This window comes from Theobroma cacao, chromosome 6 (genome assembly GCF_000208745.1).
Source record: "Theobroma cacao cultivar B97-61/B2 chromosome 6, Criollo_cocoa_genome_V2, whole genome shotgun sequence".
Lineage (NCBI taxonomy): Eukaryota > Viridiplantae > Streptophyta > Magnoliopsida > Malvales > Malvaceae > Theobroma > Theobroma cacao.
In genome coordinates, this window is record NC_030855.1 from 19,126,538 (window position 1) to 19,143,116 (window position 16,579).

General features: G+C 32.6%; 1 protein-coding gene across 2 annotated transcripts; it reads right to left on the minus strand.

Moving 5' to 3' along the window:
- Positions 744–7,462, minus strand: LOC18596123 (inactive protein kinase SELMODRAFT_444075). Of its 2 annotated transcripts, none has more exons than XM_018123366.1 (10): positions 7,153–7,462; positions 5,370–6,466; positions 4,575–4,726; positions 4,390–4,484; positions 3,231–4,273; positions 2,608–2,768; positions 2,199–2,275; positions 1,967–2,114; positions 1,601–1,750; positions 744–1,203 (listed from the first exon to the last, which is right to left on the minus strand). In XM_018123366.1, exons 2-10 carry the CDS (start codon positions 5,551–5,553, stop codon positions 988–990), a joined length of 2,226 nt encoding a protein of 741 aa, XP_017978855.1. In that variant the 5' UTR covers positions 5,554–6,466; positions 7,153–7,462; the 3' UTR covers positions 744–987. The 2 variants fall into 2 exon arrangements, with proteins under 2 accessions (XP_017978855.1, XP_017978856.1); XM_018123367.1 differs by having other exon boundaries at positions 6,909–7,158.

The window sequence follows — 16,579 nt, forward strand, 5'->3', positions numbered from 1 at the left end:
GCAAAAGACGGTATTTCCCAACCTTGACCCGTTGAGCATATAATTGTGGGAATATCCAGAATGGAGCTGTAGAAGGTGAGTCATTTTTGCAGAGACAGGGTGAAACCGTGGGATAGCGTAGACGACCGACCTGAGGATAGGATCCCGTCGTAAAGGCTACACTGAAATTTATGACAAGGGGAAGCATCTTCGGGGGAGACATCACTTTCAAGTATTCACAAGATGGCCCTTGTATGTTTCAGTCCAGAAAAGGGAGATATCATGCACGTTGATCATCGTCAATGTTCTGTTATCAATCAGAGGCGAGGTGAGGACAAGGAAACCAACCAACTTGTCCTTGTTGATAAGAAAAAGAATCCTGCTTGATTCTTTAATGGCCTGTCTTCTGCAAATCTCTGAGACTTGTCATCGGGAGAAGAGCAGGGTAAGTTTCAATAAAGTTTGAAATTTCAAAAGAAAGAAATTTACAGGGTAGATAAGGATGTTTCACCCTCACCTCACCCTCTAGTCGAATGCTTTTTACAGTCAGTCTCATGTTTTCCTAAGTTTTGTTTGCTTGTAGATGCAAGACAAAACCTCAGACCACTTTTGGCTGCTAACAAGTATCAAAAATGGGAAACAACCACCTTACAATCAAGTGCCAAGACATTCAACTTTTGCCCACCAACAAGATTCAAAAGATCTGTCAACTGTCCTGCCATTCACTATCAAACAAAATCACAAACCCATAGACACGTGAGAGAGAGAGAAAGAGAGAACCATATGATATTCCTCGAGCTGCTTCATTGATTTAATTAGAAGGCATATTCACCAACCATCGCCATTTCCAAAAAGAATTACAAAAACCCTATTACCCTTGCTTCCAATACTACTACTATACAAAAGCAAAATGAAGATGGCATTGGAACAAATGAAAATATAACAAAAAAGGCCACAAATATTTTCAGCGTACCATGCGTGTAAAAATAAACTCGAAAGCTGAGCTTCTTACAAATCTTCTTCACAGGACTTCCTCCTGGTTCCTGGCCTTAGCCCTTCCAGGGAGAGCTTACCACTGAACCCTTCCGATGCCTCATTTACCAGAGGTCCACTGTAATGCTGTTTTTGCTCTGCCCATATCCGCCCACTGCGGTTCCCTACATCATATCCTGGTGATGTGTAATTTGTGTCCATGAGCATGTCGCCTTCCAATATGCGCAGCACCTGTTCCAAAATAACATTGAACCAACCAGCAAAAATTTCTGTTAATTTATTCCATAGTGACTTAAAATATCAAAATCTCAACAGGGAAATTTTGTAACCCAAGCCCCTCCCTTCCAAATGCCCATTACACTCTAACCACATGATCTGATATTTGCCATTTATGTCTTCCATTCCCAATAATTGATCAGAAAAGTCCTCCGGAACTTTAAACAATTGGAGCCAAAAATTTGTTTATCTGAAAAAACATTTTCAATAAAACTTTGAAAGTAAAAAAATGTTCTGATAAAGTAAAGTTGTGTTGAGTTCCCACTGATTTAAAGGCTACTGAGATCTATATAAAAAGCAAAAAATGTCTGGTACAACAAATTAGACTCTGCTGTACAAAGTTTCTCATTACCTGTGACATGCGAGGCCTAGAATGAGGATCCCTCCTTATGCATGAAGATGCTGCATGAAGCATGCAATAGACCTCATGTTCTGAATAGCAATCACCCAATCTTGGGTCAACCAATTCATCTATAGCATATTCTTCCAAAAGTGGGCGTGCCTAATCCAAATCATAACATATGCAATAAGTGACAATAAACCAACAAATCCACGGTATATAAAACATTAAAAAAAGAAAAAAGAAAAACCTTGTATTGCCCCTTCATTTGTAATGGCAGAGTTAGTAATATGTAATTTATATATTTTTGCTTAAAGTTACACAGGAGAAGACTAGTTATTTGCAGCAAGATATACAAGCAGAGTTTTAAAAGCACACCCATTCGGTTAGACATTGCTGGCCCTTTGGCCTATTAAGGTCCACAGCTTTTCGTCCAGTAACAAGTTCAATTAACACCACTCCAAAGGAATAAACATCAGCTTTTTCTGTGATTTGGCCACTTTGAGCATATTCCGGTGCCAAATACCTATACACAGCATAAACCATTATTGGATTCTGCAATTGCATTGGGAAGGTAAATTGGAAACAGAAGTTGTCATTTAAGATTTACCCAAATGTTCCGATTACTCTTGTTTCCACTCCAGTATCACCATCAGGCTGCCATCTTGCAAGGCCAAAATCACCAACCTATGAAAACAAAACTGAATCAATTCCTGCAGATACAACTATTTAAGGAAACCCTAAAGAGGTTCGCTTACACAAATGGCTTCTTCTAGTATCCATCTAAAAGATATTGTAGGTAATAGTATATATCGCAAATTAAATGCCAACAGAGCCAAAACTTATTAAAATTTGAACATCAAAAAACTTCTTTTTCATAGTTTGTGTATCAAAAATATTTTAGTAGAACAAGAAAAATAAAGGATCCTGACCGATGTCAATGCAAGAAACAATAAATAGAGGTTTTAGCTGTAGATTCAAAATTGACAACCATGCAGAAAAGTTAAAAGTTTGCATACCAAAGGTTCAAAATCATGGGTGATGAGAATGTTGTTCGGCCGCATGTCACGGTGCACAATGCAGCCAACTCTGCATTCTTCATGAAGATATCTCAGACCTCTAGCAGCTCCTACAGCAATCTTTTGCCGTGCAGACCATTCTAAAGGTTCCCGGTGACGCCCTGAAACACATCAAATTGATGGTACATTGAAAACCATGGTTGCTAGATAGAAATAAGCATATTTAAGTATAATAAACTTTTTACTTTTAAAAACTTGATTGTAGTTATGTTAAACCTATAATCACAGCTATGACTAATTTCAACTATCAGTGGTTTTTGAGTTTTGCATTTGTTTTCCTTTACAATCTGTTTTGGGGGGCAAGTCAGAGGGGAGTAATAAGGGGTTCAGACAACACTTTGTCCAATTCAAATATCAAAATCCAAACAGTTAGGAAAATACATCGTCATTAAACAAAGATAACAAGCCCTTTTAAGTCTCACAGCCATCATAGCACAATCTTTGAAGGGACCATATATGATGATTATATCAACCACCGGTGCAGACCAATGATCAGCACATTTATATTGGAGTTGGGTTAGATCGGAATAAAGATTCTATTCTACTTAAACAGAAAGAAATACCATATAGATGAGAATCTAGGGATCCATTGCATATGTACTCATAAACCAGCAGCCGCCTTCTATCCTCAATGCAGAACCCAATAAGCATAACGACATTCCTGTGCTGAGCACAGCTGAGGACTTCCACTTCTGAGCAGAACTCAAGATCTCCCTGAGAACTTGCCAATTTGTGTTGCTTGACTGCAATTGCCTGGCCATCTGGGAGTACTCCTCTATGAACAGATCCAAACCCACCCTCAGCCAAGAAATTAGCTTGTGAAAATCCACCAGTTGCAAGCTCCAACTCAGCATAGGTAAACCATCTTGGGGGTTTTCCAAAAACAGGTGCCTTATGCTGACATATTGAACACAATGGAGGAGGGCCAGGAGGGGCATTTCTGGATAATGAAATTGCTTCTCTCACATTTCCACTAAATTCAGTATCACTCCTAAAGCTTGATATTCCAATTCCAGCTTCTCTATCAAGCTTTGAAAATTTCTCCAGCAAGGCTTTTGTTGTTGAAGCTTGAGCCCTGTCATTAGCTCTACCTGAAGTTTCTTCTAGGTGCTGTGAGGATCGATGATGAGAAGTAAGATATTCTGTTATCCATGGTTGGAACCTTAAACTCGCTGAAGATAAGGATAAATTTTCACTCTCTGTGTCTGAACTAGATTCATCAAGATCCTGATTTTCCTTGATGACAATTGATTCCTCTTTCTTCAGGTCTCCATTCCCTTCTGAGATGAAAAAAGGTGAAGTGCCTGGATCAGAGCTTGACACTGAAGAAGTTCCTGCTTCAGTAGCAGTAAATGGTGTCCCTAGCTCTGGACTACTAGTTGGAGTAACAGCCGGGCCTCTAATAGAACCAGATGATCCATTTTTGCTTTTGGGATGCTTTTCAGACCTTTCATCCATCTCAGAATTTAATTGACAAGAAGCATCAGCTTCCTTCTTGGGTGATCCAACCAGATTTAAGCGGAGAACTTTTGCCTGTGAACGCTTCATAACCACTATGTTGCATTGCAACTCCTCCATGCAGCGTTTTTCCTCATTTTTTAGCTGCCTGGAAAAAGATGGAGATATTGAAGGTGTGAATATATATACCCTTTTAGATAGAACATAAAGGAAAATGGGGAAAGACAAAAAAAGGAAGAAGCAACAGAGCAAACAGGATGTTACTTGTCCAATACTACCCAACTAGCTTGGGCTAGCTTGGCTTCTGCAGCTACAGCTCCGCATGGTGATCCAGAAACAATTTTTATCTTGACATTAATCTTGCAATTATGTTGGGAACAAAGCATTAGCAGGCCAGGACACTGACATAAAACAAAAATAAAATCATGCAGCAAGAGCCAGGTATTTACCTTGTTTGGATCATAAACATCATGGAGCTGGAGGATCATTTGGGAGCAGGAATCAGTGATATCAGATTTCTGCTCTGAACTTGATCCTGATTGAGACTTCCGGCTACCACTGGCGCAGTCCCCAGCAAATCTAGGAAAACCCCATTTTCTACCTGAAGGATTGCAGCATTTAACCAGTGATCAGGAATAACTGGAGAGAATAAAATTAGAGGATATTTCAAAAGCTAAACACCGTAATAATTTCTAATTAAGACTCTTTCAAGCCTTGATCACACTAGTCTATGCCACAAATAACCTAAAATACACATGAAACCAATGATCATTTGAAAAGTATCTGGGCTAAGTCAGAAACTGGAAAAGCATAATCTGAAAGACAGTCTACATACAGCAAGATTTTCAGAACAGATGATAATTTAAGTATCCGCATCCATTAATTCAACAAATTCCAAGATGGGCACCCAAAAACCAAAATATACAACAGATAAAATATAGCGTTAAGTGGGAAATTTCTTCATTACTAACTTGAATAGACATGTTTTAAGAAACCTGCTATAACAACATTGAGTAGAAGATTGGTTAAGTAACTTGTCTGAATAACATAACTTCCTCAGACCAGAAAAATTGTGAAGCGAAAACACTAACCAAACCCCTTTGAAAGTGGGGTTCAAAAGTCACTCAAGTAATCAATGTTCTAAAAGAGCAAAACAAAACCATACATTAATATTACCATCACCAGTAGTTCAATACTTCAATGGTCAAAGGTAGATGCAAAATCAACAAGAAAAAAAATAGTACCTGAACCATGGGAAGGTACAACAACAAGCAACGTAATGCAATCTCCAGGTTGAACAACATGAGTCAAAGCCCAAACCAGAGCAGTCTTAGGAATTTCTTTCGATGCCTTAACAGCAACCACAACTTTCTCGGCCACATCCGTTCCACCCTTTTCCTGCTTTCCCTTCTTCTGCTCTCGACTCATTTGGCACAAAGAATTTCTATGAAACTTCCTTAACAGATTCAACTCTTAAAAGCCTATCTTAATACCAATTATCATGGTAGAGGCCAAAAAAACATGTCTTAAAAAGGCACAAACAAAACAAAACATTTGCATTATTGATCTGCCCCCACCATACTGGATTCTAGGGCATGTACAACCGACATGGCTAACTATTCCATTCCAGATAATCTGCAGAGAGACAGACAGATACCAGCACCAATGACAAGACCCTTTTCACTGATTCACATGAACTCCTCAGGAATCGCTCACCCTTCCAAAAAAAACCCCACACTAAAGACCTCTTAGTTTCACTTTCTTGTGAAACTTTAGTCTGAATGTTCCACAGATGATGGCATAGATGATGAAGATCTAGCTAGCCTTTTGTCTCAGAAAACAAGAAACTAAGTCCTTTTGTTTAAATTAGGCACGGATTGAGAATCATACCAATGTTTGACATGAACTGCAAAGCGACAGCTACCTGAAAAAGTGAACCTAAATGCATCTATATAACACAACTACTTTGCTTCTTTTTTTTGTGTAAGGGGTTCAAATCACGGAGTCAAACCAGTGAAAGTAACAGCTATAAAACAAGAAAAATGAGCTGTGTATTTTTGGATCCAAAGATCAGTTTCCCCTCCTTTTTCTGTTCAGTTCTTGACAGAAACAGAACAAAAACTTCTGGTCTTTGATTCTCTTGTGGAGGCGTCCATACAAAGACGATCAAATCACAATGATGACAATAGAAGGTATAGTTGCGAGCCAGTAGCTTTCTTGTAGATGGATTTGACTGTTGAATCTTCACAACTACTAACAGACCTCAAATTTGAAACTTTAAAAGGAAAAGAGAAGCACCCATTTAAAGCCTCAAATTCAAGCCACAAACCAAGTTCCAGTCCTGCAAAATTGTTAAAACAAAAAAAATAGAGATCAGTACTTTAATATTTAAACATTCATTCAAAAAAAAAAAACCAAATGCCATGCTTGTTTGGCTGAAAATGAAAGAAATCAAGAAGAACAAACAGAATTACCAACTAACAACCTAGTCTTTTTTTTCTTTTTTAATTTTATAAAGAAAACCCATAGCGACAAACCAGCAAACATCACCAAAAACGAAAATTGTTAGAAAAAAAATCCAATCCCCTTAAAAATGAGCTTGAATACAACTCAAAGTCTTCCTTTAAACCAAAAAGAATAATAAAGACCCCCCAAGTCCAAACATACCCTTGATTTTAACATTCAAGGCTCACCAATCTTCTCATTAACTAAACAAGAAAGCAAACAAAACAACAGGCATACAGACATTAAAATAAAGAAGGTATACTAAACCAAACATTTACCAGTAAACTTTCTAACAATTCAAACACCATAAAATTGTTTTCGAACAAAAACCCAGATGCCCATCGACAAAAAGGAAGAAACTTTGATCGAAAGAAAAAAGAAGAAAAAAAGGAAAAGAAAGGCTAACTTAGTTGAATAGGTTTTTGGCAATGAAAAAACATGGGAAACAACAGGTTTCGTACCCAGACACGAAATAGTTACTCATTTGTTTCCATTTTAATATTATATTATTTTTTAACTCACACTGCTGCTTCTTCTTCTTCTTCTTCGTCCTCTTGTTCTTTCACATCATCTCAGCAACAATAAAAACAAGCAAGCTCAATGAACGAGTACGGATAAATATTAATTTATTTCACTTAAAATAAAATAAAGAAAGAAAGAAAGAAGAGCGCCAAAATGGAAATAAATATTAGGGTTTTATTACAAAGATTTTGAACAGAACAACCTTTGGCCACTAAATGCTGTCTATCTCTGCATTTTCGGAGATAACAACAAAAAATTTTTGCTCGTAAAAACCCAACTCTTTACTGCTTTTTCCATACATTTAAAAATTAAAAAAAAAAAGGGAGAAATCAGTGCCTTGTAATAGAGACACGTACGGTGGAGAAAAGAACAGTGATGAAAATTATAACGATGTTACCAAAATGCCCTTGGAGATGGTTGGAATATCGGGGTTGGGATTTGAGAGAAAGATTTTGATTACGTTATTAAAGGCGACGTGTTTGGGAGGTAATTACAATCCTACTCTGTTTTTCTCATTTTAGTAATTTAATAAATTTTTTGAAAAAAAAATATCAGTATAATAAAATTAATAAATTATTTAGTATTAAATAAAAAGCGGTAGGATAAATATTTTTTTTAATTTATTATTTGATGTTAAATTTGGAGTTGCAGTTTTGAAAGAGAGGAGGCGCCATCTTAAGGAAAAAGGTTAAGTTTGGCTTTGGAAGGGGAATTTGTCGTTTAGGAAAGGCCTAAATGGGGGAAATTAGGCGGCGCAGGGCGCAGGGGTGGCGCACAATCACAGGTGAGTTCAGGTCCCGTGCTGCCTGCTGCATGCGACACCGTCTACCCCTTTGGCTTATCAAAAGTCTTAGCTCATTGGAACTTTGATGGACTGGACCACTTTCGTCACATCAGCTGGATCATTTAATTCTAAGTTTGAAATTTGGTGTCAGCTGCAGGCACATAAATATATAAACAAAATACTACTACTGCTATATCTGATCTGTTTACACCATTTTTATATTTATACGTTTACTCTCTGGTCATTTCTTCAAAAGTGAAAATTAAATAATAAATCACACGACCTAATGGGACTAAAATTTTATTATCTTCTTTTTAATTAAATAAATTTTTATAATTAATACTTAATTAATTTTTATTAATTAAAATATTATTTATCATTTTAAGATCTGTTTGTTTTGTAGTAAAATATTTTTCAAAAAACGTTTTCAAAACTTATGCTTATTTGATAAACGAAAAATTAATTTCAAATATAAAACATTTTACGAATCAATAAAGTTAATCACAAAAAATGTCTTACGTTCTCCTTGAAAAACATAAGATACTTTTCAAATAATAACAAAAATACTTTTATATTAAGTTTATGAGTATAGGTTTGATGAATATTAATATTTAACTTAAAATATTAAAAATATTAATATTTAATTTTAAAATAATTAATTTAAAATATTAATATTTAAATTATACAATATTATTAAAATTAAAAAAATTTATTTTAATAAAACCATTCAATACAATTAAATTTTTATTTATAAATAGAATAAATCTTACTAATAATTATAAAAAAAAATATTTCAATGATCATCATTTGATGAATACACATTTATAATAGATTTAAATCTTACTAATAATTAAAATAAAAAATATTACAATAATTGTTATTTAATGAATACATATTTATAAGTATAGGTTTTGGATATCTTATACAATTGATGAATATTTATATTTTTATAGTTATTATAAAAAAGTGATAAGATGGAAAATTTTTTGAAAATTAGAGTTTATTTTCATTACTGATTTATGGTTAAATACTTTGGGAAATATCACTATTGATTTTATCCATTTTCATTTCCATTCTTAGTTTTGATCCAAAATTAGTAAAAATCAAATATCAATATTGTTTTGTGCTCAACTCCTATTTATTATTTTAACACCTAAATAACTCCACCATGATGAAAAATATTTTTCATAAAATGATCCAAACAACAAAAAATGTTTTCGACAGCTTATTCAAACAAGAAAAAACATTAAATTTTCCTGTAAAACATTTTACATAGAAAAAATTTTTCTCTAACAAGTCATTTTCTAATTACCAAATGGACCCCTATACTCACGGGACATTAATTAAAAAGTAAAAATATTATATAATCATGTCATCATATCATATCATATCATTATTTATTATGATATGTCAATGTATCACATTAATATCATGTGATATAAAAAATAACAAATAACATTATGATTAGTGACTTTTAGCCAATTATTAATTGTAAAAATCTATTTGACCTAAAATAAAATACGCACAAACTGATTGACACAATAGAAAATAAAAAAATTTACTTAATATTTTTTAAATAATTTAAAAATTTCTTGGAATATTATATCTCAATAAAATGATGAATTTTGACCTCATCAGATGAATCATTATTTAATTTTTAATTTTGAAGAAATGGCAAGAGAGTATTTGTCACGGGCTTGGAACTTTAGCCAAATTTCATGCGGTGTAGTAATCTCGTGTTTGTAAGACTAAGTAAGCCTAAACAAGATTTCTTGATGATCACCGTGGAAACATAAAGTAAATAAATATGAAGAAAGAGATTGGGAAGAATAAATAAATATTATTGCTCTAATGAGAGAAAAACAAAGTACTTAAGATCGAAGCACAAAATAAATTGTTTGATTCGACAAACTTAATTTGATTACCTTATAATGAATTCTAAAAGTGCTATTTATAATAACCTGCTTGACTCAAACTTGGTGTGCATGTAAAAATAAATATGAAAGTATCAAACCTAGACTTTCTTGAAATACAAAAAGTAAAATCTTAAAACGATGCCTCATTAATGAGCAAGTAATCAACAAGAAAAACTTTATTTTTTGAAAATATTCTAACTGTATTAGAATACTTTGCTTAGTTGTCAAGACAACAGTTGATGAACCCCTGCATGTAGATTGACTCAACAATCAATACAGACTGGACTAATCAAGAATCCACTAACCATAACAATATTATTATGCCCTTTATTTTACTTTTGTATGATTATCAAGCAAAATAGCATTACTTTTGTGCGTATTCATGCACAATATATGTATATACATGTACAAAATGAGTTTTAAAAAAGGTTGGTGACAGCAATGGAAATTGATAGGCATCCACAGCCACAGCTTGAAGTAGACAAAAACAATCATTTGAAGGTTAAAAGTCATATAAGTTACAATGATAAAATAATAGCAACCGTACAATGATGTTAAATGTTTTACTAATACTAACGTTTAGTTGTCAACATGCAACATTCCCTCATGATCAGTGTGATTATAAACAGAGCATGTAATGTACTTGTACTTGGTATGTAATCATTGCATTTTGACGATTATGTTTTTAATTCATTTTAAAGTTTTATGTAGTCACCTTTTAGAGATAACAACCCTTTCAAGATATAGAAATTTAAAAAAATAAATAACAAATCGGTTTTGGATATAATGTGTTTAAGTAAGTAATTAATCAGAATATCAGCAATCAAGTTTTGCATAGTGAAGAAGTTTTGAGCAAATGATGAAAAGCAAGAATTAACAACATAATATGTACAAGGATTAAATGCATGAATATTTATATTATTTAATGTATTTTCAAAATATTACTAGATGTTAAAATTATTTGTCAATTCAATTCACAAGTATTTTTGTAGCCTATTGCCTTCAAGAACTATGCAAGTAAGGGGAAGCAAAGCATTTCAAAAAAAAAAAAAAAGTAAGGGGAAGTAAAAATTGATCAAAATTGAAATAAATTATAAAAGACAATATGCTTAAAGAAGCATTTAAATTATTTAAAAATATTTAAATAAATTTTTATTTTTATTATATTTAATTCAATCTTTATATTTTATTTTGAATCAAATAAGTTATTATAATTAATGATTGATTAATAGTCATTAATCAAAATATCACTTTTCATTTTATATTCACATAACATTGTTATGATATTGATGTGGATGGTAAAATATATTACATGATTTTATTATTATATCAAATTAACATGTCATGTTAATATCAATTATAATATGTAAATATGTCATATTACTATTAATTATAATATGTCATATCAATATAATAATAAATTAAATTTTGACTAAATCAATCATTATTTACAAAAATTATTTAAATTTTTTAAAATGATTTTAGATTTTTATAAATATTATACCATTATAAAACTTATCAATTTTTATTAATTTCACTTCAATCAATAATAACTATAACTTTGGGATGGTTTAGTATGATTGTTTATATGATTAAAAAACAAATATTAATGCATTGATCATAACAGACAATGAGAACCGTAATTATTTAATAATAACGAATTAAAATGTCCAATAATTCAATTACTCAAATATGTAAAGTGACTCTAAAATTGTTTATTTATCACACCTACCATTGAGTAAGAAAGAAAATCTAAAGCCTATTCTGACGTCCTAGACCTAACAGGAGAAGCAATTCACAGTTCACACACTGCCCGATACTGATTTCTGCACTCACTATCACCCACCCTGAACTGTCCCTTTTCATTTTTCCTTTCAACCCATAAAAATTAGAAATCCCATTTTCGTAAATAATGTCCAAAAGCATGCCTCTTTAGTCTCCTCACCGGCACCCTATCTTTCCATCGCTTCTTCAATTTTTTTACCCCCCCTTCATTGAATGCAGAAACGTGAACTAAATTAACCCACACGCCCCCAAAGGCCACCCAGACACCAGACCAGAGCTCACCCCTGGCCCCCACGATCACAGCCCACCTCCCGGTGGGACCCACTCACCGTTACCCATCTTGGTCAGCCATTCACCTGTCACCGTCAGTCCACTTCCCAATGGCTAACGTTTTCCGTTTTCTCATCCCACCCAGCGCCGCACGTTACCGTCAACCTCTCCCCGCCGCCCCCCCCCCCCAACTTGTTTTAGCAGCCGTTGGTATTAAATTTGAGATATTAATTGCGAAGCCGTTACTGTCAAACGCCGTCGTTTTTAGAAGATGCTGACGTGGTTGTGGTGCCACGTGCCACGGATCGTGTCTCCCAAACCTTTGTTTTTGGACCATGCTAAATTTGTTTATTAGTGTTTTGTTGGGATTAAGCTTGTTTTGTAACGCAATGATGCAATGTTTTTTTGATTAATTAAATTACGTGCACATGTGTATTACATTAACGTCTAAAATTGTAGAATTTATAAATTTGTCTTGTACTATGAGAAAAAGAATTAATTAGTGTAAAGGAAAAAAATGATCTGCTCGATTAACGAGGACGAGAACGTGTTAAGCTAGATATTCCTTCTAAGTACCGTGGTTTGAGGCACATTGTCTTGTAGTAAGTATATATATATAATTAAAATGGTTAATATTTAGTATTTACTCTTTTTATATTAGAAAAATAAACTATGTTTTGTTTTGTTGCAGACAGACTTTAGGAAAATTCTTCTTAGGTGATCTAGTACTTTTACTTTCATTTGAAATGAAGAATCTACTTGCCCAATGTAACGTTAAAATAATTCAAATGAAATGCGAGAAAAGAAAATACTTTAGGGCCAAAAAGGATCAATCCCCGATATTTGGATTCAGTGATGTGTTTGCCTTTTCAGAAGTAGAACATTCTCACTATTAGACCTTGAGCTTCTTTAAAAAGGGAAAATATTACCATACCAGTCAAAAGAACTCAAAGCCTAAAATTAAGGCGTCGCACCATATTTTGTTCACCTATATTTTTATTTCAATTATATAATTTGATGTGAAGGGTTAAATCAGGTTTATAAACTTTAATCAAATGTGGAAATATTTATTGGTGACGCTTTATTTATGCATAGTCTTTTAATACATATTTCTTATTTTCGGCGGTAAGAAGATCCAAAGTTGGCGATGAATAAAAACGCATGCGGTGGATCTACGGACATTGCACAGTGCTTTTATTTAAACTTGAATTATAAAGAGTGATTTCGCACTGACTTCTAGGTGATTGACAATGGTCTCATCTTCTTACTAACTTTGGTTTATTGTTTAATTCAAACCTTGGGTTTCTTCTAATTTAATCAAAGATGTGCCATGCACGTCCAAAGCGTGCTTTTTTTTTTCTTAGTAAACTGTTTTCTTTTTCAAATAAACATGGATGCACAATTAATACATGCCCTAGCTATCAGTTTTAGAGAGGGACAATGACCCTCAATTTCATACTATCTCGAACTACAGCACGAGTTTTTAGAACGACACAGCTATATATAGCAGACATGTAGAAACAGGCATAGCAACGTGACTGACCAGTGACCATCTCTACTTACTATTCTAACCTTAAAGCTACTGTTTTCTAAGGTTTTCTGCAATAATATTATCTTAATAAATACCTTAGAAAGATATCCGTCATAAACAAAATCTTTACTCTCTATACATATATATATATATATATATATATAAATAATTTATACTTTAAAAGATTTTTACAATGAAGATTTTAAGAGTACTTGTTAAGCTACTACTTTTATGTAGTATTCCTTCTTACATTGAATATAGTAGTTGAATAAGTGAAAATATTACTAAACTTAACAAGCAAGGTTAGGGCATTTTAACTAGCAATCCCTTGTTAAAATTAGAAATTAATTAAGAGCATGTGCTAGATATAGTTGCTCCAAGTTCCAACATGTCTAGTATCTTCTCTGAATGTCATACATTGGCCTTGTTCTAGCAAACATATATAGGGTCCAAAAATTTGATTCTCTAGGCAATAATGGAAGATTGTCTGGTTTTTTGACCAAAAAAGGAAGATCATCTGTTTACGACTCTAATTTAGTTTACCAAGGCCGTGCTACATAGATTTTGGTGATGTGTTTCGGGCGTAGAGTATGGTTCAAGTGGGAGGGATTTTGTTATTTTAAGCTTTTCTCAGTAGTCATTAAATGTTCCTGGTCCTTTCTTCTCCCCAAAGCTACAAAGCTACAGCTAAGATACTTGGGCAATTAGCTCAAGGCTCTTCCCCATAGGGAATATTACTTCGTTTTCAATTTGTTGTGGCATTAAATTTTGCAGTCAATTTTTGTGCTCCTTGATTGATGCTGAGGCTTAAAGCAAACGTTATAGAACACGCTCAACACAGCTTCATGTTTTTTTAAATATATTAATTATATCATGACGTGATGTTGATGCTTAACTAAAATCAGGGCATTTATACAGAAAGTAAAAAAATATATAAAACAAAACTATAATTGGTTTAAAAAGATAGAATCAATAAATTATAATCCCTCGTAGGGAGTTAGTTTTGAACTCAAAGATAAAAGATTAGAGTATAACAATGAGACAAGATTGTTAATTTCTAAATATTATCTTCTTTGATACATATGATCTTAGATTAGAAGTTTCATAATTCTCCATTTCAGAAATTTTCAAAATTAAAAATTTTAAAATTTAATCATTAGATTACTGTCTTATTGGGACAATTAATCCATATAATATAATTTTATATAAATTAATTAACCTAAGAATTTCGAAATTTTAGTAAACAATGTCAACAAGACCTTGAGACAAAATTGTATTATAAGATATGAGTGTTACCAAAAATGATTAATCAACTGAAATCCCATTTAAAAGATTGGATGTGTGATGTGGAGCATGGTTAAGATTTTGTATTTAATGTTTTTGGGTGTGGTGGCAATGTCAATGAAGATTGCCAGTTAAAACTATCTAATTTAAGGTATTACATGTTCGTGGAGAATTTGAAAGTCGAGCAGAAAAGGGATAACGTATCCCAATCAGGCATTTGCCACATTTGATTTGATAGAATGGAGTGAATGAAGATGGGACAATGAGTAGTTGTTGGAGAATGTGGTTTTTTTTTTTTGACAGTCGTGGTACTAGGTTTTGCATAAATAGAAAAATTAACTACTTTTTAGATTTAGCAAAGAACAAAAAAAAAAAAAAAACATGTAAATCTATGTTGGAGAGGTTAACATATGACTAATGTTTGTTTGCTGTAAATGTTTTACATCTATATCTTAATCCATACCACAAACTCAATAACTTTTTCTGTTTTTCAAGTCTTTGTATCCAAAACCAATAGCAATTTTCAACTTTTGTTTCATTTACATGTTACAGAAAGCCCGTCACAAACTGATAAAAGAAAATATAAAAGGATGCAAACCCATTTAAACTCTTTCAATTTTGACATAATATCTAAAAAGGTCTTTGATTATTTTAAAAAATTAAATATTTTTTATTAATTTTTGATTTTTACGTGGATATAAAATAATAAATGTCATTTTAACTAATAATAATTAATTAACTGTTAATTATAATGATTTGTTTAGTTAAAAATAAAAATATATAAACTTGATCAAAAGTAATAAAAAAATAAAAATCTATTTAAAATTTTTAAATAGGTCAAATACTTCTTTAAGCGTTGTACATTTAACTTTTTTAGAATATGCACTCTCAAACCATTTATTTTACTAATGGAGCAACAGAGTTGAGTACACTCTATAATTTGTCATTTAAATTTTCTTTTCAAATATATTTTAAATTGTATACATATCATAATTTGTTTGCTTGTTTTTTTATGATATGGAAAAGATTGATTTTCATTGGTAGAAATTCAAATAGTAATAGCATCATGCTACTATTAATCTGTCATGTTTAACCAAATACCACTAATTAGTATCCATTTAAATAATATGAGCAAATCTTTCTCAAAGTCAGGAATATTTTTAAGCTATGTTAGGAAAAAAAATAAAAAGAAAAGAATAGAGAAAAACAATATATATGGATATAAGGTACATAGGGTGGGACCCTATTTGATCCCACAATTGACAATTCTAAATTCTAATCATTTGCTTTCCCATCCACATGCTACTGTGCTACCTGTAAGGTAAGTTTTTTCTCTTAAGATGAAAGAGGAATAAGAAAAGAAATGGCTTGACTTGCCTTGCCACAAAATTTTATGGTTTAGATTTTATTAATAAAAAAAATTATTTTCCATGTGCATTTGTGTCTATAGTAATAAGAAGAAAGAAGGAAATGAAAAGCTTAGGCAGATAAGGAGAATGATATGCAGTTATTGGTAGGTCATCAAAATGAAAATAAAACCATGATTCTAAAGTCAGTAAAAAAAAAAAAAAAAGACAAAATAGGTATGCATGCCCTACATGAGCTTGATGTGTTTCTGTCTAAACCAAATTGTAGTATATGCATTCAGAAGTATGATACTGATACTCAAGAGCCTGATGAGCTTGACAATTCCCATGGATTTTGGTATGTAATAACTCCACCTGTTCTTTCAAACACCATAAAACAAATACATAAACTTGACATAAATTTTATGGTACAACCAACAAACCCAAAGCATGTCTTTGATTGATGATTTAAGATTAAGAATGATGACAAGTACAAGAGATCTGTGCCTTG

Bases quoted from the DNA above. Each gene is read 5' to 3' on its own strand.
- LOC18596123 (XM_018123366.1), bottom strand. From the start codon at position 5,553: ATGAGTCGAGAGCAGAAGAAGGGAAAGCAGGAAAAGGGTGGAACGGAT. The intron at 4,727-5,369 runs GTACTATTTTTT...GCAATCCTTCAG, and splicing joins TGTACCTTCCCATGGTTCAG to GTAGAAAATGGGGTTTTCCT. The intron at 2,769-3,230 runs GTATTTCTTTCT...GATGTGTTTCAG, and splicing joins CCTAGATTCTCATCTATATG to GGCGTCACCGGGAACCTTTA.